Here is a 22,500-nt window from a genome sequence, read left to right on the forward strand (position 1 = left end):
CGTCCGCCAACTTCTTGACGGTCTCGCGGCCGATGTGCTCGATCTTACTCACGTGGTCGTCCAGCAGCGGTACCTCGGCCTTGTTGGCCTGCTTCACACGCCGCGTGGCCACCTGAGGAGGGTGCAGGGTTTGCAAATACCAGCCCAAACCAAACCAAACTGAGCGAAGCACACGCAGAGGCAAGAAGTGCAGGGCAGTGATACTCGTGGGGAGGCGTCGCGTCGGTGGAAGGGAGTTAGGGGCGAGGCGGCGGAAGGGCGGGGATGGAGAGAGGATGGAGGATGGCCCGCACAAGCCTGCATATGCCCGCACGCGCCCGCACACGCCCGCAAACGCCCGCCCGCACTCGCCCACGGGCACTCACCACGAAGTCCTCCGACACGGCGTACGCGACCGCCGGCAGCGGCACCGCCGGGTCGTCCGCCGCCACTGCCGACACCAGCAGCCGGAAGGGCGGCTTGCGGCCCTGTGCGCGAGCACGTGCGTGTGTTCAGGCATTTTGTGTGTGTGTGTGTGTGTGTGTGTGTGTGTGTGTGTGGTGTGGGTGTGCGGGTGTGCCGGGGGGGGGGGAACCTGCGGTGTGTTGGGCGGTGTGCCGGGGTGTGGGTGCGGAGGCGGGGCGGCGTGTGGGGGGCCATGTGCGGGTGGGGCGGGGTGGGTGGCTAGTCCGGCTAGCTCGGGACACCACACTTGCCCCAGATCCGCTGTCCGCGCTCTGTCCTGCCCACGCTCACATCCTTACGCACGCCGTGAACTGATTACCTCCTCCCCAATCTCCAACCCCTTGTGCTTTCCTGACCCACCCACCCACCCACCCACCCCACACACGCCCCTCCCTCCCCCCGCTGCAGGAGGTGTCCCGCTACGCCTCCACCTGGACCTCCCGCATCCGGCAGCTGGACTCGCCCGTGTTCCTGTCCACGCTGCCCGACGGCACCCGCGTGCTGGGGCTGCAGGGCCTGCCGCTGCGAATCCGGCCCGGACAGGTGGTGGAGGACGCCCCGCCGCCGCCCCCGGCTGCGGAGGAGGAGGACCAGCGGAAGCAAGAGCAGGAGCAGCAGCAGGAGCAGCAGCATGGTGGGGGTGAGACGCAGCATGCCGCCGCCAGCAGCCACAACGGCAGCGGGCACAGCAGCCGGGGGCACGAGGCGGGCGGCGGCGGCGGTGCCGCGTCCGGTGCGGATGTTCAGGAGGCAGACGTGGAGGCGGCGGCGGCGCGGCGGCTGGAGTCTCTGGCTGCGGCGGCGGCGGCGGCGGGCCACGAAGGGCCGCTGCTGTTTGTGGGCAACCACCAACTGTACGCATTTGACATGTCGGTGAGTGATTGGGTGGGTGCAGATGCAGGTGGAGGTGGAGGTGGAGGTGGAGGCACGGGGCGTGGCAGTGGTGTGCAGACCTCTAGCCGGGTTAAGCTGTCTGAACGTTTGGAAGTACGGTAGGTGCCCTCCCTCACTGGCCTCAGTGAATGCACCTACTCCTACACCGTTTGAAAGTTGTATACCTCGGCACCGCCCTCCCTCCATTCCCCCTCCTGCCGTAATGCATCTCCCTCCTTTCTCCCTCATGACCTCCACCCTGAATTGCCTTGTACAACCCCCACTTCCCCTCCCCCCCACTTCATACTTGTCAGTATTACTCCGTCCTCAATAAACGACTACGCCCCCCCCCTGGACGTCGGCACTTCATACTTGTGACTCAATCACTCCGTCCTCCACATGGACGACTTGCCCTCACCTGTCTACCGTCTACCACTTCCATAATCAATCATGAATGTAACCCCGCCTCGCAGGTGATGGTAGAGGAGGTGCTGCTGAAGCGCGGCATCCTCATGCGCGGCCTGGCGCACCCCGGCCTCTTCGCCTCCAGCCGCGGAGACGACGGCGACAAGGACGGTGATAAGGACGGTGATAAGGACGGCAACGGCGGCGGCAGCAGCAGCGGCGGCAGGGAGCAGCAGCACAGCGCGAGCGCGAGCGGGCGGAAGAGCGGCGAGGAGGGGAAGGGAGGGAAGGAGGGGGAGAAGAAGAAGAACGACGAGGCGTTGCCTCCGGCCTTCATGGGCAACATGTTCCAGACGTTTGGGGCGGTGCGCGTCACGCCCACCGCTATGTTCAAGCTACTGGCGGCAGGTGCGGCGGCGGCGGCGTGGTGGTGGTGGTGGTGGTGGTGGTGGTGGGGTTGTGGTGATGGTGGGGTTGTGGTGATGGTGGTGATGGTGGTGGTGGCGTTGGGGGTGGTGGTGATGGTGGCGTTGGGGGTGGTGGTGATGGGGGTTGAAGATGTGGTGGTGAGAGGGTCAGGCTAGGGTGTCTTGTGCACAGGTACGTGCTTGCTACATGTCAGTGCCTTGCGTACATCCTTATCTACCGTACCCGTCACACGCTTTGTGCTCATCCACCCGCCCATTCACCCCCCAGGCGAGGCTGTGCTGCTGTACCCGGGCGGTGTGCGGGAGGGCTTCAAGCGCCGCAACGAGAAGTACGAGCTGTTCTGGCCGCAGAGGTGAGGGAGCGGGACGGAGGGAGTGGGTTGGGGGTGTTTTGGGCATCTCCATTCAGGGAAGAGAAAGAACACGCAGGGGCGAGCGACAGAGACAGGGAGATGAGTGCCGATGGGGTGGAGGGCTGTAAGGTTGAACGGGGTTGGTCGATGAGTGGCGAACGAGCTTCCGAGCGCCACCACCATCGTCGCCCGCCACCGTGCCGTACCCGTAACCACGCCCCCCGCACCCCCTCCGCACCCCCTCCGCGCCCCCCAACCCCCTTTCCCCTCTCCCCCCTGCTCCACAGGTCGGAGTTTGTGCGCATGGCCGCCCGCCACGGCGCCACCATCATTCCGGTGTCGGCGGTGGGTCTGGAGGACAGCCTGGCGCTGCTGCTGGACAGCGACGACATACGCAACAGCCTGCTGTGGAGTGAGTGGGGGGAGAAAGGCGAGGGACAGGGGCAGGGTGGGCTGGTGGGTGGTGGCGGTGGGGAGGCGGAGGGGGCGGGTGCGGGGGTAGCTCATTCCAGTCCCAGAATACACCCTTGCTAGCGCAGGGGTTTGGAGATACCAGCCCAAACTTAGCCGAACGCAGTGCGCAAGAGCGAGGAGGAGAGGGGGTATGGATGTGGGGCGGTGTGTGTATGGAGGGAGGGGCGGGCAGAAGCGGGATGCAACTTTCAGCCCAAATGTTCCCACTGGGCGCTTAACAATACGTGTTGATAAACTACTCCATATATCACATGAACGCCTCTGCCTGTGCTCCGCTACAGAGCTGGGTTTGGTTTTGTTTGGGCTGGTATATACACCCCCACCCCCCACCCCATGGATACACACCATCCCATGGATGGCTACCCCACCCACCCTCCTCTCCATCCGCGCAGGCGAGCGCGCGCGCGAGCAGGCTGCCGCGGCGCCCCGTGCGCGAGTGGGCGTGGCTGCCGAGGCGGGCCTGGACGAGAGCTTCATCCCGCCGCTCATCGCGCCCGCCGTGCCCAGCCGCTGGTACTTCCTGTTCGGGCGGCCCGTGGCCACCACCCCCGACATGTACCGCGACAGGGCGGCCTGCGACAAGGTGGGGGGCGGGGGGGAGCGTGCGGGGCGTGGGGGTGCTCGGGCGGGGTGCGGGTTGCGGGGGCTGGAGGTGCGGGCACGGGGTGCGCGGGTGCTCGGGTGCGCGGGTGCTCGGGCGGGGTGCTGGTGCGGCGGCTGGTGAGGTGATGGGGGTCGGGGGGTGATGGGGGTCGGGGGCACGGGGTGGGGATGCGGTTCCGGGCTGGTTGCGGGGTGGGGTGGGGGGTGGGGGATGGGGTGTTTGGAGGCCCGATGCTCCTGTTGTGGGTGTACGGACTGCGGCCGCTTCAGTGCTGACCAGCTGCTGAGATGGGGTGATGGGGTGGCGCCACACAGCTTCGGCTGCTCGTCCCTTTTCTTCCCCTGCGTTGCCTCTGCGGCATCCCTGTCCCTGTGTGCCACCCGCGTGCCGTGGCCCCGACACGGTCACCCTCTCCACCCCCAAGTTGGCCCCCCCGCCCCGCCCCCCCCCCCGCCGCCCCCAGGTGTACGCGGACGTGAAGCGGCAGGTGGAGGAGGGCATCGACTACCTGCTGCGCAAGCGCGAGCAGGACCCCTACCGCGACTTCCTCACGCGCATGGTGTACGAGCAGAACCCGCCCTTCGGGCCGCGCCGCATCGCGCCCACCTTCACGCCCTAGGCCGCTAGGGCGGTGGCCACCGGAGCACAGCGCGGGAGCGGGCCGCGGGAACACAGCGCGGGAGCAGAGCGCGGGAGCTGAGCGCGGGAGCACAGCGCGGGAGCACAGCATGGGAGCACAGCGTGGGAGTGGGCCGCGAGAGCAGCGTGCAGAAGCAGAGCGCGGGAGCAGGGCGTGGGGCGGCTTTGGAGAGCTTGGGAGAGCTATGTAAGGGATTAAGAGCGGGATTAAGAGCGACGTGTGTGGCTGTGTGCTGTGTGAGAATCTGAGGGAGAGCGTGTAGGTGTGCTGGCAGCCCGTGGTGGGTTTGTTTGAAGATCACCGGGCACGTGTGTGTGGATGTGTGTGCGTGTATCGAAACAGTGAGATCGAGGATTGTCCCGGACCTTCATCATGCGCGAGCGGTTTGATGGATGGCAGCTGGTCATGTGCAGGGGAAGGAAGGGCAGCGGTAGGGGTTTGAATCTGCGGCACGCACTGGCGTCCTGCGGCGGTTGACTGTGTCACACGTGCCGCCTTGCCGGCCCTTAGCCTTCCATGCGCAGGGTTGCGAAGGCCATTGGATAACGAGCGCAGCACGGCAGCCCGTCATATTCATGGCCATGAACTGTCGAGTCTGCTCATTCGTTCTTTTTTTACATTAAGCGAGAGAGCTGAGCGAGCGATTAATCGAGCGCGATTTGAGGAAAGGCGAAGTGTATATTGTTCGGTGGACTGAACCCTGGCGAGTTCCGGAGGGGGCCCTGGTCGATGCCAGGTGCACGGCGCCGGTGCTGTGTAGTGCTTGTAGGTGCAGGACAGCCCAGCCCGCCAGAACAATCGCTACGGCTGATGGGCCGTGTGTGTAACATTGGCTCGACGCTCGTGTTGTTGGCATGTCTGCGCTCGTGCTAGGTGCAGCGGGGCTTGGTACATGGAGTCGGGAACGCTCAGAGGCTGCCGCCCACGCGCATCGGCACAGATCGGCACGACACGCGCATTCCACGCGACCACGCAGTCTTTTGGACCGTCATTCCGTTTCGGTGCCCAGAAACGCTTAATAAATATTCCAACACGCACTGTGAGCACGTAGCCTTTCCTGCCCTGCCCGAGAGAATCGGCTTTGCACAACATGTATGACTTTTGCTTTTCGCCCATTTACTCGGTCTTCCTGGCCCTAGCGGGTGCCTACATCTACTTCACCACCGGTAGCAAGGCCTCGTTCGGTGGTGCTGTCGGAGCGGCTGTCATTCTCGGAGGCCTGGCTTACGGCTCGCTCAAGTACTACATCAAGCATAAAGCCGTCTGCAAGCCGACGGTGTTCCTCAGCCTCGGTAGGCAACGCGGCATACCAGCTCTCGCGCGTGCGTCAAGGCGAAGAAGTTTGCGCTCGGGGGTTGAGTCCCCACGCCCCCCAGCTCTTCTCTCGCGCCTGCGTCGCCAGGGCAGCGGCCGTCGCGGAAAGCTCCCAGCCAAACACCAGCCTACCCTTACCGATTTACAACGCCTGTTCCGACAATCCTATCCATGTTTATCTGCCGCGCAGTGGTCGCCGCTGGCCTGACCAGCATGATGTACAGGCGGTTCGAGAAGACGCACTCGGTACCCGCGGCCGCCATCGGCGTGGTCAGGTGCGTCGCCTGCCAGGCACGGCCTGCCCGCTCGGGGGCTCAGCGTGCATTGTGTCAGTGTGTTGGAGTTGCCATGGGGCCATCGTGGGTTACCATGGGGTGCGAGGGGCGTGTCATGGAGGGTGCCAGACGTCCTCTTGGTTGGCGTGGACGTGTTGCGGTCTTCGTATGTTGCGCCAGTCATACACAGCTGGGGGTCCGGGCAGGGGGCCTGGGTCTGGTGGCACGCCACACTGTCTCTGGGCCTGGCCATCCTGCCCCTTGCCCCGGTGCCCTCACCCTGTTCCAACCCATGCACAGCTGGGGTTTGCGTGCGAGAGCCGCGAGACTTGAATACACTGGTCGTTGGTTGGAACCGTGCCATGTCTTGTCACAAGGCACACGACACATGGCGTCTGGCTCCCAGCTAGTTATTTACGTGTTCGCTTACGCCGCTTGTGTCATCCTGTTGTTGTTGCCCTGCAGCGGCGGCATGGCGCTCTTCTACGCCTGGAGCATCTCGCCGCTGGGCCCCAAGCCCGCCGCGCACGGCAAGGCGCACTAGGCTGACATGGCTAGCCTGAGGTAGTTAGGAGGTCGTAAGAGCGGAGTACAAGATAAGTGTGGTATGACGTGATCAATGGAAGGAGGGGGTTGCATCGGTTGGACGGACAGCAAGCGGTTGCATGATGGATTGGCGGAAGGGAAGCGCGGGAACGGATTTGGGTGTGGCACGCCAATGTCCATAATCGGTGTGCGCGAGCAGCCTGCGTCACAGTAAGAATTTAATACTCGGGTCGCTATCGCTGTACAAACGGTGGCGTCTCTTGTCACGCAAGTAAAAATGCAAGCAGTTCTCGGGAGACGAGTCGCTGGCAGTTATTCGCTGCTTGCTCGCAAACAATGCAATCTAGGCAGCACGCTGAGGCAACCGAATCGGCTAGAAACTCGCTGCGCCAGCGCATCCTCGTCCGCACCATCAACATCCACGCAGCCCGCGAAGCCGGTGGAGATGTGTGTCATCGTGGTGAGTAATTGCGCTGATATGGAGCATGAACGTGAATCAGGCTTAGGCTCCGTACTGGCGACTTCATTTGGAAGCGACTAGGCGAGTTAGAGGGGGAGTGGGGCCGCCGCTTGGCAGGCTTCCCAACGCAGCCACCGTCGCCGACGATCCTGGCATCCGGTACCACAACCACGTCTCCGCGTTGCCTCAGCATTAAGGTGTGGGGAGCAGTGCCGTCCCCTCAGAAGGCTGTAAGGGCACATATGCCACGCCACGCGGCGCTGGACTCCTGTCAGGCACCCGCAGCTGCCACCCCGCATTCCGCGTCCCTCCACCGCTCCGCCACCGCCCCCCCTGCACCACCGCACCCCACCCCACCCCACCTCCGACCGCATGCGCACCGACACTACTGAGCAGCAGCCATCCACGGTGCCCTCCCGCGACCCTACCGGACTGGCTGGCTGGCTGGCTGACTGGCTTTCTCGACACGCAGGACGAACACAATCGGGTGGTGGGCGCGCAGCCCCGCGACGTCACGGTGCGCAACCGGCTACTGGGCCGCGGCGCCTACGTGCTGGTGTTCAGCCCACCCGCCCAGGAGGGAGGCAGGCAGCAGCAGCAGGGGCAGGGGCAGCAGCAGGGGCAGCAGCAGGGGCAGCAGCAGGGGCAGCAGCAGCAGCAGCTGCTGGTATACAAGCGGAGCAGCCGGAAGGTGGGCGCCTGGGCTATAGGTGGGACAGACATGGGCGGGACGGGTAGAGATGGCTGGGTAGGGATGGCCGGACCAGCCATAGGGGTGTTTATGGAGGGGGATAAGATCGGGGAGCAGGGAGCAGTCCCTGCGTGCAACAGGCCTGTACGGCACTTGAGAGGGTGCAAAAAGGTGCAATGCGCGGTGCGCGGTGACGTGTGCGGCAAGCGTGCGTGGCAGCACCGTCAGCGGGTGAGGCCGCCGGCGGAGCAAGGCCGCGCAGCCACATGAGGCCGTGGCCGTACACGGCATTGCAATGGCTCCTTTCTAGCACGTGTGTGTGTGTGTGTGTGTGTGTGTGTGGTGCTCTCCAACACACACGCATGTCTTGCCCCGCCTCCACGCACACGTGTCCCGGACAGGACGTGTACCCGGGGCACTGGGACGTGGTGACGGCGGGGGTGGTGCGTGCGGGGGAGGAGTACGAGGACACGGCGGCACGGTGAGTGGCGGCGGGCGCACGAGGGCGCGTGGGTGTGGTGCCGCATGGTGGCGGCTGCTGAGGAGCAGGCCGGACGTGCGAGGATGGGGGCGGGGGAGGCGCCCTGTTGGGGCAATACTAATCGGTTTAGAAGTACCACCATCACGTCACCGGGGAGTTCGAGGCTCCTCTTGACGTGTGTTGTGGTGAGCGGAGCGCGCCTCTTCGCTCTCTTACCCGCATGGACTGCGCGCCCCAAAGGTGTGTACCCTATGACATGTATGTTCGCGAGTTCCTGTTCATACGTATGTTCCTGTTCGTCCTGTTCCTGATCCTGCCGCATAAGGGAGCTGGCTGAGGAGCTGGGCGTGTCGGAGGCTGCGGCACGCGAGGGGCTGACGCGGCTGTTCGTGTTCCCATACCAGGTGCGGCCAGGGGGGAAGTTCATGCCCGATGGGGTGGGGGTGGGGGGAGTGGGCGAGACGGCACTTTATGGATTGAAGATGACCGGGCTGTCTTGTATAGACACGTCGATGTTTGCCACACCCCGCCGTTACGTGGATGGGTTGAGTTGTTCTCCCGGGGTAAACGGTGGGCGCACTGCATGGCACTGGGACTGGCGGAGCCGTGACTATTGGCACGGGTTCGTCCGTGACGCCCCGCCCTCCAGGACAACATCTGCCACGTGTGGGGCGCGGCCTTCACCTACACGCTGCCGGCGGGGCAGGTGCTGGCGTTGCAGGTGCGTACGGGGTGGGACGCGTGCGTGTGGAGGGTGCGCGAGGAAGGAGGGGGTGACGATGCGATGGGCGCGCGGGCGCGCACCGTGTGCGAGGACCGTGCTCTGACTGACTCCATCTGCTGGTGTTGTCCTTGTCTCGTCACAACGCTGCACTGCAGGAGGAGGAGGTGGATTGGGCGGGCCTCAAGAGCATGGCAGAGGTGAGGCGTGGCGTGAGGGGGCTTTGCATGTGGTCCGGTAAGCTCGCAGTATGTTCGCACGGTGGGTCCAGAACACGGTCTTACTGCTGCATGCAAGCGTCTCGCACGGCGACTTCCAACTGCACTGCGTGTTCAATCTTTCAAAACACACGTCACACACAGGTGTCCGAGCTGCTGACGACGGAGCAGTTCACGCCGGTGGGGAAACACATTTTGAACTTGTACCTGCAGCAACAGCAGCCGTAGCAACAGTAGCCGCAGCGGCGGCGGAGCCGGCAACCAGCGCAACAGGGGTATCTCCAGGAGGGCTTGACTCAAGGGACACTGAAATTGGTACTGTAAAGCAGAGCTTGTATGTGCTCTGGACATGTACAAGTGTATTACGATGTTCACTGTTTACTGGTGCTCGACGGTGCGCGGGCGCGGTCAGTGCATTGTGTATGTCGCGGTCGCGGTCATTGTACCGAGTCGAGTGTGGACCCGCTTTTGGAGCCGCATGATGCTAGGAAAAGTCATGGCGTCGTATTACCATGCGCATTGATCCCTGCATGCGGTGGCATGGGAGCAAGGAGTAAGGAGAGTGGAGCAGTCCGATGACATTGCCTGCTGCGGCGGTGAGAGCCTTGTTCCCAAGGTTTGGCACGCGTGACCGAAGGTCGCAATCCGTCAAAGCCAAAGGCCGTTAGCTATGATCATGGATATGGTATTTCAATGCTCAAGTCAATTTATTAGTACACAGCGAAAAGGCACAAGACCTATCAGAACGCCGACTGGTTTAGCGCGGGACTCCTTCTTTTGCTCTTAGCAATTAAAGCTATCAAGAAGCCGTCCAGTACTGAAACATAACGAACTTGACGGAAGCCTATTTACAAAAAAAGACACTTCAATTATATATCAAACAGCTCATCGCCACTTCAAACACACTAGTCCTGTACACAATCAAATACTACAACCAGCATAGATAATACATTTTGGCTGCACGCGGGCACTAAGAGCGTCTTGGCGGCCTCGGCATGGCGCCTGAGCACATGCCACCGGTGTGAAGCCCGTCAGACGCGGGCGCGGATGTGCCTACAGCTAAGGATGCATGGTGACAGGAATCTCTTAATAGCGAGCGTCGGAGAGGTGGACGATTGACGACGGAAGGTCGGTGGCAGCCAAGGCGTTCGAGTGCAGGCCTGACACGAACCCCGGCGTCACAACATGGGGTGCGGCGCGTCTTCGGATTGCCTTCGGGCAAACACCATCACGCCCGAGGAGACAGAGCTCAAGGTGAGCACGCATGATACACGTGATGCCGCATGCGCCCGTGCCTTAAGTCGGGGTCCGGGCAGCGGCCGTCAAACACGGTCAACAGGTCGCCCCCAAACCCGACCCTTCCGGGTCCCTGTTACATCTCCAGTTCTCAACCCTTACGTGCCGGCGGGTCTTATTACCCAATGCCCCGGCGCCCCCCCCCCACAATCTCCACCTACCACTAGGGTCTGCTCAAGTCCATCAAGGCCTCTCCCGCCGGGCCCTCCGCGCCGGCGCTGGGGCCCATGCGGCTGATCGGCCTCAAAGAGGCGCTGCCGCTGGGCTCGTTGCCGGACTGCATCTGGGACCTGAACAATGGGTTCGACAAGTCCATCAAGGCCGTGCCCATGCGGTTGCTGAGGTCAGAGCGGTGGCGGTTGGTGGCGGTGGTGGTGTGGGCGGGTGGGATAAGGGGATGAGGGGAGGCGAGGAGAGTAGGGGCGGTTTTCACCAACACCAGCGGGAGAGGGGAAGTCGAATCCCAAGGGGGTTCGGGTCTGTGGAGATTCTGGTTGTGCGGGGGCTGGTGGGATTGCACTGCATTCTTAAACACACACGTGCATGCAAACACAACACACGATGACACCCCGGAAAACGCTCTGCAGGATTGACGCGCTGCTGGGGTGGCGCGACCTCAAGGTGTACGAGCACGTGACGCCCGAGGTGGAGGCGGTGGACCGGCCGTACGACACCGTGGGGGACGACGTGTGGGCACGAACCGTGGTGCTCAGCTGGAGGTGCGGCTAAGGCGCGCTGACCCACCCCGGCCCCGCCCCGCTGCCACTGCCCGTACGGCTTGCTCCTGCTGGCCTACAGACCTTGTGCTGACCTCCCCTCCCCCCTGAACTCCCCTCCCCCCTGAACTCCTCTCGGCCCTTGCCCGCTGCCCGCTGCCCGCTGTTCCTGATGCTCTTACCCTCTTACCCCCGCCCATTGCCTTAATCCATAGCCTCAATCCCTTTCGCAAACCCCTGCCCGCGTCCATATCGGTGCTCGCATGCAGGTGGGGCATGCCCAAGCCCTCCAAGCTGGAGGAGGGCTTCAGCCCCATGACTACGGAGCAGCTGCGGGAGCTGAGGGCGCAGCTGCAGGCGGCCAAGCGGGCCGGCATCATCTTCGTGTGGGTGGACTGGTGAGTGATGAAATGAATGGGGATGCACTGGGCTTAGAAGCAAGGTATGGGCCATGGAACTTGGGTTGGCGGGGAACGGCGGAGGCCGTGCAATGTTGACCAATCACGACTGCTACGTACGGTAATAGTTGCGAACTGTTGCCAACTTGTGACCGCCTGCGACTGCTATCAGTTGCCGCTATGCACACACGCCGACCGCTGCCTGCGCCCGTGTCCCGCCGCCTCAGGTGCTGTGTGCCGCAGTACAGCGGGGACACCATGGTGGAGGTGCTGCGCTCCAAACTGTTCTTCGCACGGGCCCGCATCATGGTGTGTGGGTGGGAGCGTGGGCGGGTGGGGCTGGGTGGGTGCGTGGGTGGGGCTGGGTTGGATGGGTGAGTGGATGGGCGACAGTTTACCCGCGCATGCACATCGCCGCGCACTCACACAGCTTGTTGCCTGCCTTTACGGTGCTTTGCCAAAGCCTTACCATCGCCCCCACCTTCACGCGCCCAACCACACGCAGGTTGTCCTGCCCACCTTTGCGCCGCTGCCCGCTGGCGACGGCATCGTGCGCGTGTGCCTGGCCAAGGCCGGGCGGGTGCTGGGCCGCCGCGCGGCGGAGGGCGGCGCGCGCGCGGCGGTGGCGGGCGCCGTACTGGACAACATCGTGTGCCGCAACCTGGTGGCGGGGCTGGAGTACTTTGGGCGGGTGTGGACGCTGGCGGAGCGGCTGGCACGGTGCGTGTACGACTGTACGTGTGTTAACAAACAACAAAACGAAGCCCAGCGTATACCGTACGTGTGTATATGTGCGTGCATGTGCGTGTGTAGGTGGGAGGGCTAATACCGTAACGCCCAAACCTAGCGAATGCGAAGCGGGGAGGTGTTCATGTACGGCCTTGGGGGCTGGGGGTGCGGCAGGCCGCGACCGAGGGTGCTGCGGCGTGTGCGGGAAAGCGTGGTGAGGGGCACGGCCTTCTGGAGGAGGACGGGCCAGAAAGGGACCAGCGACACACGCACGGTAGCAGCGAGGCCCTGAGGTTCATTCCACGCAGCGCGTTAACTCACACGGCGTGTACTGACGCGGCTTGCTTGTGTCCCGGTGTTCGGTCGTGCCGCTGCTGCACCGCCGCGCTGCAGGTACGGGCGGCGCGAGCGGCTGTGCAACTGGTTGCCGCTGGAGACGTGGCTGGGCATGGTGAGTGGCGTGGCCTGTTTCAAAAGTAGGGAAACTTGTGTTCTTGCTTGTGTGCGTGTGTGTAATGTGCATATGTGTTGCAATTCCTAACTTTATACGCACACTTTACGCGGTACAGGTTGTTGACGCCATGCTCAAATCCAACGACGACGCCAGCGCCTGGCAAATTTACAAGAAGATGCTGGGCGAGGAGGCCTCCCGGAAACTGGACTCCATCCTGGGGCCGCTGGTGAGTGCTGTAATGTGTGTGTGTGTGTATGTGTGTGTGTGTGTGTGTGTGTGTGTGTGTGTGTGTGTGTGTGTGTGTGTGTGTGTGTGTGTGTGTGTGTGTGTGTGTGTGTGTGTGTGTGTGTGTGTGTGTGTGTGTGTGGCGGCGGGTAGGTGGGTGTAAAAAGAGCGGCTAGGTCAGATGGCGGGAGGGCGCGCCCGTGCCAGCACACCTTTTCATTCGGTCTGGTTTCCTAACAGGACTGGCCCCCTGCCCCACCGCCCTGTCCACGTATCTAGCTTGATCCTCTCAACGAACCCCTCCCCCAAATTCCAACCACACCTGCAACCGCACTCGTGGCAGCTCCCCTGCTTGCTCCCCTACCTTCCCATCCTACCCCTCCTCCACCCCCACCTCCAGCCCCCGCCTCCACCCCCCGCCTCCACCCCCCACCTCCACCCCCCACCTCCACCCCCCACTACCGTATCCCATGCTTGTATCCTGTTCCCACTTTTTTTACCCGTGCAACCCCTTAACCACCTTACCTCTGCAGTCCGAGGCGCTGCGTGTGGGCACGGTGCTAGTGGCGGAGGGCCTGGAGGACCACGTGGCGGACCTGGCGGAGATGGCGGTCAGCCGCTGGCTCAGCGACGAGGGCGGAGCCAGCGGACTGCAGGTGTGTGGCCGGGCAGGGGGGGGGGCGGGGCGTGTGTGGTGGGTGGTGGGTGGGTGTGTATTGGTGTGGATTGAGACACGGGCAAGACGTGCGCATGTGCGCGCGCTAAAGTCAAGTGTAAGTGGAGGTGGTGGTTTGATAGGGGCAGGACCAGCTCCGGACCAAATCCTGCGAACCTTCTTCTCACGGGCCTGGGCAAAGAAGCTGGCTGGGTCCCTGACTGTGCTGCTGCCGCTGTCTTGTCCTGGCCCCCCCAGGCTATACTACTGTACCTGGCTACGCCTTCACTTCTTGAATAATTATGATTGTACCCCCCCCCTTCTTCCCCCCCAAACCCCGCAGGAGGCTCCCAACAAGGCCTTCCTGCAGCAGTACCTGGGGCCGGAGAGCCGCTCGGGAGTGTACCAGGTGTGTGGGTGCGTGTGTGCGGGTGGGTCGGGCGCGGTAGTCATACTCACCCGCGAAAGCCTGTAGCCTCAAACGGTGTGTGTGTACGTGTGCGTGTGTGTATGTGTGCGTCTGTGCGTCTGTGTGTTATCTGTGGGAAGGCACTCAAGGGCCCCAGCACGCCCCTTGGGCCCACCGTGCACGTGACGCGACACATCCAGCTTGCATGCCGGCCCCCCGCGCGTGGACATGCACATGCAAGCACATGCAAGCACATCAACACCTTTACGTTAAATCCCTTCCACACACCTACACGCACCTACTCACAGGCCTTTGACGAGGCCGACCGTGTGTGGGCGGTGTACAGCTACTTCTGTTGGAAGCCGGTGGCGGCGGGGTCCAGCAAGGAGGCGGCGCTGAGGGGTGCGTGACTGGGCAGCGAGGGCGTGTGATGGGTGTTGGGTGTTGGACTGCTGGGCGTAAGCGCACTTGTGTGTTGCGTGTTGTGTGTTATGTGTTGTGTGTTGTGTTGTGTAGTGCTAAGGCACAGGGGCGGCGCGCGGAGGGAGATGGCGATGGATGGGGCTCTTACTCTGAATGTGTGGGCCATGCGTCCCCAAATGTCCCAGCAGAGAGCGGCCACCACACTGAGGGAGACAGGCTGTGCTGGTTGGGGCTCCTACCCTCGCCAGCCTGCAGCCGTCAACCCCCCCCCCCCACTTCCTTAACTAGTCATGAATGTAACCCCCCACACACACAGACACACACACACACACACACACACGCGCGCACGCCCCTCCCTCCACTCCCTCTCCCCCCCCCCTTCAATGCAGGTGCGCTGGACGACCTGGTTCGTGCTGCGGGCGGCGACCCCGCCTCGCCCGCCTGCGAGTTCCGCAGCCAGGGCATGTACGTGCAGCTGTGGCTGGAGAAGGACAAGGTGAGCGAAGTGAAGGAGGGAGTGGATCCAAGATGGGTGGATTGCGTGGGATGGATCCACAAGGGATGGATTAGGAAATGATGGATACAGTGGGATGGACTCACTTTTGAGCAGTGAGGGAACGGGGGGTGATCGTTGGTGGGGTGTGTGGGTTGCTGCGCCCAAAGAGCCGGAGCGTGGGAATGCAGGCGTGGGCCCCTCACCCCACCCCCCCGAACCCCCACACCTCCACCCCCACGCCCACCTCTCCCCCCGCTCCCCCCTCCACCCCCTCTACCCCTCCCCAGCACGGCCTGACGCCGCTGCACATGGCCGCGGGCCAGGGCCACCTGCAGCCGGTCAAGACGCTGCTGGCAGCCAAGAAGACACACATCGACAGCCGGGACAAGGTGCGGGCGGGGGGCGGGAACTCGCGGGTGCTTTGGCCTTTGGGGTGTTGTACTTACCAGCCCAGGCTGAACCGAGCCCAGCGCAAAAGTGCGAGGAGGAGAGCGCTTTGACAACGGAGCAACGTTCGACAAGGCCCCGAAGTGCACCGTGTTGCCCTGCGAGGGGAAGAGGCCGGGGGCCGCCGGGGACTTGCTGGGGGCCGGGGGCAGGAGGGGATGCCTGACGGCGGATTGGAGGGCGCACCCTTCTGTAACCTGCCCCCCGAAAGCCTCCCATCACTACATTGCTACCCAGTCCACAAATCTGAAGTATCTAATGACCACCCATTCGTATACCCACCCCTTATGGTGCTCGCCATCCCGCACAACACCACCTCACCGAATCTATACCCTGACCCGGTCTGCTGAAACCCGCCCGCCGCCGGCACGTCGCAGGACGGGCGCACGCCGCTGCTGTGGGCCGCCTCCAACGGGCGGCAGGAGGTGGTGAACGTGCTGCTCAAGGCGGGGGCGGACCGGGAGGCCCGGGAGGGCAGCACGGGGGCCAGTCCGCTGCTGCTGGCGGCGGCACACGGGCACGGCGGCACAGCCACGGTGCTGCTGGAGGCGGGGGCGTCGGTGGGCGCCAAGGATGCGGTGAGGGGCGTGTGTGTGTGTGCGGTGGGTTGGGTTGGGGGCGGGTGGGGGGCGGGTTGGCGGTTGACGCCGGGTGGGTAGGTGTGCGGCTCGGTGACACCCGGCTGGGTGGCGTGCATACCCCTTGTGCTTTTCTGAGACACACACACACACACACACACTTACACACACACACACACACACACACACGCTCAATCACACACGCTCAATCACACACGCGCCTCATCAGGACGGGCGCTCCTCGCTGTGGCACGCGTGTGCGGGTGGGCACCTGGGGGTGGTCAAGGTGCTGCTCAACGCCAAGGCCAAGAAGGAGAGCCTGGACAAGGTGGGGTGGTGGGGGGGGCGGTATGTGTGTATGCACTGTTGTGCGTACCTGCAATCGCGTAAGCTGACGGCCGCAGCGGCATTGCGCTCGCTCTGCCTGACGCTAACGCTAACCTGTGCACCTTCAGTACGGGTATAACCTCACCTATTCACCCGCCGCCGCCCTGCCCTTGCAAACCTACCTCGTCTAGAATGGTGTGACGCCCCTCCTGGCTGCGGCCATGAACGGCCACGCCGCAGTGGCGGAGGCGCTGTTGGCGCGCGGCGTCAACAAGGAGGCCCTGGACCCGGTACGTGTGTGTGTATGTGTGTGTGCATGTGTGTGTATTGCATCTGCATCAACTAGTGAACATCCGGTCTAGTTCCGTTCACAACCCTGCTGGGTGGGCCCCCGCCCGATGCCCAACAATCGCCCCCCTCATACTTGTATTTGAAGCACTGCATTTTCCATGGACGGCCCTCCCCCATAAAACCAATGCAGTCGGGCCAGACGCCGCTGCTGGCTGCGGCGGCGGGCGGCCACGCGGCGGCGGTGTGTGTGCTGCTTGCGCACGGAGCCGACCCCGAAGTGCGCCGCAAGGTAGGTGCGGAGCCGCTTTTGCAGCGGCCTACCTGTCCCGTGTCCCGGCCGGCATGTTTTCTTGCTTGCTGCCCTGACGTTATTCGATGTTTGGTCTAGCTGACGAACAGTGTCATTACTTGCTTCAGGACGGCAAAACGGCGATGTTCTGTGCGGCGGCGGCGGGGGATGTGGAGGTGGTGAGCGCGCTGGTGGAGGGCAGAGCCGCCGTGGACGTGGCGTGTGAGGTGCGTGCGGCGTGGTGTGCGGGTGGCTGGATGGTTAGCGCTGGCATGCTTGGGCGTGACTTGTATCTTGGGCCGCGCGCACTGCCTCGGTCACAAGTGCATTTGGAGTGAGGACTGCGTTGCGCGTGTCATCACCTGCCTTGCTTCACCAGCACCCGTAATCAGCACCCTATCAACACCAACACCAACACCTGCCCGTCCCTCCTGTCCAAACCCACCCGCACCCACGCCCACACCCACACCCACACCCACGCCCACGCCCCTCCTGGCTCGGCCCGCAGCGCCAGATGACGCCGCTGTGTGCGGCGGCGCTGCACGGCCACGCCGCTGTGGCGCGGGTGCTGCTGTCCGCGGGCGCAGACAAGGACGCCGTCGCGGCAGACGTGAGTAGTTGGGCGTAGGCACACACACACATACACACACGAACAAACACACACACACACACACACAGACACACACACACACACACATACACACACGGGCGGGCGGGCTGCAGCAGGGCGTGGGGGCCTCATCTGATTGCAGGGTGTGCTCCTATGGCATATGTTTGCATGCAGGCGGGCTCGGATTTATCGGGTTTAGGAGGCGGCATGCGGGCGGTTGCGGCCTTCCCGCACATCAGCTCGTCTAACGAATTTCACATGACGACGTGCTGCAGGAGCTGACACCGCTGTACGCGGCGAGCGGCAAAGGACACATCGAGGTGCGTGCGAGGCCATACGGAGAGTCTGGTGGATAGGCTAAAGTCACATTTCGAGATCAAGCGAGCGGGCGCACACCTGCCCATGGGCTACGGCTGCGTGTCCACATGTGTGTACTCGCTGTAAGTGCGCGCACTCGTGTATTCATTTGCCTCGCGCCTTCTCCTCGCTCCCACACAGGTCGTCCGGGTGCTGCTGTCGGTCGGCGCCAACAAGCAGCCGAAGCGCAAGGTAGGCACGCGCGCACGCAGCCGCAGTGCGCCGTTGCTTGTGCTTTACCCCATGCTGTATATGCCGTACGGATCCAGGGAGACAGCACAGAACCCCAGCCCAGCCTTGCTGCTTCCTTGGGATCCTGCTTTGCCCCAGTGAAGCCGAAGTGCTCATTACGCTGACCCCTGTTTTGCTCCACTGCTCCCACCTGTGCTACTCGCTCAGGACGGGCGGACGCCGCTGTACGCGGCGGCGCTGGGTGGCTACGGCGACTGTGTGAAGGCGCTGCTGGGGCTGCCCTCCAACACAGATGTGGGTCTTTGATCATATAGTGTTGGGCCTTTGTTTACATGGTGCAATTGCATGATGGAGTTTGTGTCGGGGCGTAGCTGCTCCCGCTCAGCCGTCCTCGCTTGACCCAAACATACTGTTTACGTTCTGTCGCCCGTACCGCCAACAAACTTCCCCCGTTCAACATGAACGGCTACCCCTCCCCCCCCCAATCCCCTCCGCCCCATTCCCCTCTAACTCCCGCCCACCTGCGCCACCCATCCTCCACCCCCTCACAGTTTGGCGGTCCGCTGCTGTACTACGGCGCTCGTGAGGGCGTCATGGACGTACTGCAGGGGCAGCTGGCAGCCAAGGCCGATAAGGAGGCGCGAGGCCGGGTGAGAGCGCGGGAGGGCGAGAGCTAGCGAGAGCGAGGTGGCGAGAGATAGGAAGTGGGGCTGGGGGTGATGGAAGGCGGTCTCAGCAGAGCTGGAAGCCGTTCGACCCTGTACGTTCGTTGTCATCTTTATCGCCGTGCAAGTGACGAAGCAAGCGGGCACAACCGACTCGCTCTCACGCTGGGCTCTTGCCCACTCCCATCCGCCTCTCCACCCTCCATGTCCCAGGACGGCTTCACGCCACTGCTGGCGGCGGTGTGGGCCGGGCAGCTAGCCACCGCACAGGCGCTGCTGACGGCGGGGGCTGACAAGGAGGCGAAAACCAATGTGCGTGCCGCTGGGGACAATCGCACAGCTAGCTCTCAATCTCGCTCACAGAACGCTTCCGACATACCCTCCTCCAAAACGCCAGGTTCTAGCTCTGTTGCACCTACCTGCTCCTGCTACCCATGCCCCAATCCAACAGGACGGCCAAACGCCGCTGTGGCTCTCCTGCACCAAGGACCACGCGACTTGCGTGCGCGCTCTCATTGCGGCCGGGGCTAACAAAGAGGCGCTGTGGGTGAGTACCGGCAGCAGCTTGCAGGCGCGCCCAGCAGCACACACACACACACACACACACACACACGCAACAAATGTTTACAAATGTGTATATGCCCTTCCGAGCATATATAGCTGCATGACGGGCTCGTGTGTTGACTGTTTCCACAAACGACCTTGCTTGTCCCCGCACGCGATCTTGTCCCCAGGATGGCCTGACGCCGCTGCTGTGGGCCGCCGGGAGCGGCAGTGTGGAGGTGCTGACGGCGCTCATCAAGGCGGGCTGCAACAAGGAGGTCCGAGACAAGGTGGGGTGGGGCTGGGCTGCGTGCGGCTGGCTGTGCCCGGAGGGGTGTGGGACAGGATATAGGGTGCGGCGGCGGCGTTGCCGCGGGGAGGCGGTGTTCTGCGCACCGTATGTGGTACGGCATTTGGGGATGGAGGGAGATGGGCAGGGTGTTTGCTTGCCAGGTTCCAAAGTAAAACAGTAGCTGGCGGGCGCCTGACTGCCCGCAGCCACCCACACCCATCGCCTGCCCTGCACATCTCCGCTCCTTCCAACACCATCACCCCTTTCCCGCCCAACCACCTCACCTGTGCTTGTGGACTTGATCAGGAGGGCAAGACGCCGCTGCTGGTGGCGAGCCAGAAGGACAGGTCGGAGGTGGTGAAGGCGCTGCACCTGGCGGGGGCGGACGTGGAGGCCAAGGACAAGGTGCGCGCGTGACTGTGTGTGTGCGTGCGTGACTGTGTGTGTGTGTGTGTGTGTTAAAGAGCACAAGGAAAACATTGTGTGTGTATGAGTGACACTGTGTGTGCCACATTATATGCCGTAAAGGAAGGGTGTGCAGTGCAGATGGGAGGGAACGAACATGAGCTGCCTTCCTGCAGTCCTGCGCGCGCGTGCCCCCGGCTTCACCCACCCCACCCTAACCGCCTTCGCTGCCCCCCCTCCCGCATCTTGTGTGCTCACTTACGTGTGCCGAGCAGGGCAATCGCTCCGCGCTGCACTGGGCCAGCACCCGCGGCTATGTGCGGGTGGCGCAGGTGCGTGCGGGGTTAACCCCGAGTGTGCCTTTGTGCCCATGGCGTGGCGCTCTGATCAATCTATATCTCGGGCGCTGCTCTGTGCTGGCGCATGCGTGAGCATTGTGAGATCGGCCCGAAGCTGCGACCCACGCTGCCTATGCTGCCTCCGCCCACTCATGCTGCCCGAGCCATGCCAAACTGGGTCTTGCCCCCCCCCATGCTTCTCGCTGCTGCAGGTGTTGCTGGCCAGCGCCAAGGCCAGCACCGAGTCGGTGGACAAGGTGCGTGCAGGGGTTCCCCTGGGTGCGTGCGTGCGTGGGCGAATGGATCCCGCCGACCGCAGTGTGAATCCCCCACCGCATACCCACTTACTTCCATACCTGCGCAACCTAGTCCAGTATCCTCTCCGTGCCACACCCACCCACCCGCCGCTGCCCCACGCCCTACTCGGCTTGCCCCAACCCCAACCCTCTTTGCCCCCTCGTCACGATCTTACCAGCCTCCCACTCCCCCAGCCTGGTTTGGTTTAGTTTGGGCTGGAAAACACAACCCCCTCCCCGTACTCCACCTCGCAACCCCCGCAGGAGGGCCTGACGCCGCTGTGGGCCGCCACCAAGAACAAACAGGTGGAGCTGCTGCACGTGCTGCTGGCGGCGGGGGCCAAGAAGGAGACCCGGAACGAGGTGGGTGCGTGCGTGCGTGCGTGTGTGTGTGTGTGTGTGTGTAAATGGGCGGATGCTGTGCTGTGCAGCTGCTCTGCGTTTGCGTGGGCGTATGCTTAGGCGTGGGCATGGGCATGTGATCTGTGCGCTCCGTGCGTGCGCTTGTGCGTGCACCCGCCGTAATAACCGTGCATGCGCTACTCCTCACGCTCTCCTCCTGTTGCATTGGGTTCGGTATATTGGGTACTTGCAAACTCCTTATCGAAAAATGTACCTTCTCTTGTATTGTTTAACGTATAACAGAACTTTAAAAGCTCGGAATTCTCAATGTTACGTAGGAGGGCCAGACGCCTCTCATGTGGGCCAGTGCCACCGGGGCGGCTGACGTGGCGGCGGTGCTCATTGGCGCCAAGGCCGACCTGGAGGCAACCGACAAGGTGGGTGGGCCGTGTGGGCGCTTGTGTAGGGGCGTATTTCGGGGGGCGGGGGCTGGGCCGCTGGACGCCGAGTTTCGTACCAACCACCTGCTGCGTACCGTACACGCCACATGCTGTGGCCCCTCATACAAGCCATACAAGCCACTGCTGCGGCCCCACTGCTGCCCTGCTGCAGCCTCGCTGCCGCCCTGCTGCCCCGTCTCACTGCTCCTCCCCGCCTGCCTCCTCCTCCCCACTGCCCTCTGCCGCCTGCTGCAGACCGCCCGCACCCCCCTGCTGGCCGCCGGCGCCGCTCGACACGTGGGGGTGGTGGCGCAGCTGCTGAAGGCGGGGGCAAACAGGGAGGCGCGGGACCCGGTGCGCGGGTTGTGGCGTGGCGTGTGGCGTGGCTTGCATGCGGCGCGTGAATGGAAAGACGGGCCGGGTCGGCGCCACGGCGCGTCTTACTTGGAGATGGCTCGTGATGCCGTTGTCTTGCCCGTACAGTCCCTCGAGTCTTGGCATTGGCTAACCAACCCACCATGTTTTGTCACGGGCCGCAGGAGGGCCGCACGCTGCTGTTCCTGTCGGCGGCCCGCGGCGAGGGCGAGGTGGTGCGGGCCATGTTGGGCGTGAGGGCGGACGTGGAGGCTCGCAGCGCCAAGGTGAGGAGGCGGCAGCAGGGGCGGCGGCGGGTTGGGGGTGGGGGCGAAGGTGGTGGGGGTTAAGGTGGTGGGGTGTGCTGTGTTTGCCTGCTGGCGTGCAACGTGCGGGGGATTTGCGTTTACTGATGGTGTGTGGGGGCACCTGCACATGGCAGATCATGTGATTCTGCCGACCCGACTCTGCAGCCACGTGGCACGTCCCTCACTAAGTGAGGCCTGCTTACCACGCACCCACCCGGCAGCCCACCTGGTCCACCCACCCAGGTGCCCTCTCACACGAACCCGCACCCACCTACTCACACGGACCCACACGCACCCACCACCCCATCCCGCCCACCCACCCGCCCACCCACCCACCCACCCATCCCGGCCCCCAGGACGCCTTCACGCCGCTCATTGTGGCAGCGGGCGCGGGTCATCTGGAGGTGGTGACAGACCTGCTGGCGGCAGGCGCAGACAAGAACGCGGCGTCAGCGGACGTGAGTCAGGGGACACAGATACACCCGGCGGGCTTCGTTTTTTTCAATACATACCGCACACACACTGCAACTGTGAGAGCGTGCGTGTACATGTATGTGTACGTTTGTGTGTGTGTGTGTGTGTGTGTGTGTGTGTGTGTGCTGAGCGCGGGGAAGCACACTTGCGGTGCCTCCGGTGCCCTCAGAACGCTCCAAGGCTGAACTATCTCCCCCCCTCTGGCTCGTCTGCCGCCGCTCCAC

The 22,500-nt window shown here is 63.6% G+C and overlaps 4 protein-coding genes across 4 annotated transcripts in view; all 4 read left to right on the forward strand.

Moving 5' to 3' along the window:
* Positions 1-5,060, forward strand: part of CHLRE_08g365950v5 (uncharacterized protein) — a 9,309-nt gene extending 4,249 nt beyond the window's left edge. The window contains exons 9-14 of the mRNA XM_043064929.1: positions 853-1,317; positions 1,791-2,130; positions 2,419-2,503; positions 2,791-2,915; positions 3,370-3,560; positions 4,045-5,060. Coding sequence (XP_042921930.1) covers positions 853-1,317; positions 1,791-2,130; positions 2,419-2,503; positions 2,791-2,915; positions 3,370-3,560; positions 4,045-4,200 — 1,362 coding nt within the window. The 3' untranslated portion in view covers positions 4,201-5,060. The remainder of the gene's footprint in view (positions 1-852; positions 1,318-1,790; positions 2,131-2,418; positions 2,504-2,790; positions 2,916-3,369; positions 3,561-4,044) is intronic.
* A 164-nt stretch (positions 5,061-5,224) lies between these two features.
* Positions 5,225-6,643, forward strand: CHLRE_08g366000v5 (uncharacterized protein). The gene is made up of 3 exons (XM_001695996.2): positions 5,225-5,513; positions 5,726-5,810; positions 6,276-6,643. Exons 1-3 carry the CDS (start codon positions 5,312-5,314, stop codon positions 6,352-6,354), a joined length of 366 nt encoding a protein of 121 aa, XP_001696048.1. The 5' UTR covers positions 5,225-5,311; the 3' UTR covers positions 6,355-6,643.
* A 58-nt stretch (positions 6,644-6,701) lies between these two features.
* Positions 6,702-9,613, forward strand: CHLRE_08g366050v5 (uncharacterized protein). Its single transcript, XM_043064930.1, has 7 exons — positions 6,702-6,816; positions 7,289-7,507; positions 7,909-7,988; positions 8,314-8,392; positions 8,638-8,709; positions 8,868-8,909; positions 9,072-9,613. Exons 1-7 carry the CDS (start codon positions 6,802-6,804, stop codon positions 9,153-9,155), a joined length of 591 nt encoding a protein of 196 aa, XP_042921931.1. The 5' UTR covers positions 6,702-6,801; the 3' UTR covers positions 9,156-9,613.
* Positions 9,614-9,661: 48 nt separating this feature from the next.
* CHLRE_08g366101v5 (uncharacterized protein) overlaps positions 9,662-22,500 on the forward strand; it is a 22,662-nt gene continuing 9,823 nt past the window's right edge. The window contains exons 1-34 of the mRNA XM_043064931.1: positions 9,662-10,181; positions 10,391-10,566; positions 10,811-10,942; positions 11,209-11,337; positions 11,565-11,646; positions 11,843-12,057; positions 12,460-12,517; positions 12,636-12,746; positions 13,279-13,401; positions 13,744-13,809; positions 14,118-14,211; positions 14,622-14,728; positions 15,016-15,117; positions 15,553-15,753; positions 15,983-16,081; positions 16,272-16,370; positions 16,562-16,660; positions 16,789-16,887; positions 17,169-17,270; positions 17,546-17,590; positions 17,769-17,819; positions 18,027-18,113; positions 18,371-18,469; positions 18,698-18,796; positions 18,936-19,031; positions 19,219-19,317; positions 19,626-19,724; positions 20,000-20,056; positions 20,275-20,319; positions 20,623-20,721; positions 21,039-21,137; positions 21,396-21,494; positions 21,680-21,781; positions 22,159-22,260. Coding sequence (XP_042921932.1) covers positions 10,113-10,181; positions 10,391-10,566; positions 10,811-10,942; positions 11,209-11,337; positions 11,565-11,646; positions 11,843-12,057; positions 12,460-12,517; positions 12,636-12,746; positions 13,279-13,401; positions 13,744-13,809; positions 14,118-14,211; positions 14,622-14,728; positions 15,016-15,117; positions 15,553-15,753; positions 15,983-16,081; positions 16,272-16,370; positions 16,562-16,660; positions 16,789-16,887; positions 17,169-17,270; positions 17,546-17,590; positions 17,769-17,819; positions 18,027-18,113; positions 18,371-18,469; positions 18,698-18,796; positions 18,936-19,031; positions 19,219-19,317; positions 19,626-19,724; positions 20,000-20,056; positions 20,275-20,319; positions 20,623-20,721; positions 21,039-21,137; positions 21,396-21,494; positions 21,680-21,781; positions 22,159-22,260 — 3,441 coding nt within the window. The 5' untranslated portion in view covers positions 9,662-10,112. The remainder of the gene's footprint in view (positions 10,182-10,390; positions 10,567-10,810; positions 10,943-11,208; positions 11,338-11,564; positions 11,647-11,842; positions 12,058-12,459; positions 12,518-12,635; positions 12,747-13,278; positions 13,402-13,743; positions 13,810-14,117; positions 14,212-14,621; positions 14,729-15,015; positions 15,118-15,552; positions 15,754-15,982; positions 16,082-16,271; positions 16,371-16,561; positions 16,661-16,788; positions 16,888-17,168; positions 17,271-17,545; positions 17,591-17,768; positions 17,820-18,026; positions 18,114-18,370; positions 18,470-18,697; positions 18,797-18,935; positions 19,032-19,218; positions 19,318-19,625; positions 19,725-19,999; positions 20,057-20,274; positions 20,320-20,622; positions 20,722-21,038; positions 21,138-21,395; positions 21,495-21,679; positions 21,782-22,158; positions 22,261-22,500) is intronic.

Source organism: Chlamydomonas reinhardtii, chromosome 8 (genome assembly GCF_000002595.2).
Source record: "Chlamydomonas reinhardtii strain CC-503 cw92 mt+ chromosome 8, whole genome shotgun sequence".
In the NCBI taxonomy this organism is placed as follows: domain Eukaryota; kingdom Viridiplantae; phylum Chlorophyta; class Chlorophyceae; order Chlamydomonadales; family Chlamydomonadaceae; genus Chlamydomonas; species Chlamydomonas reinhardtii.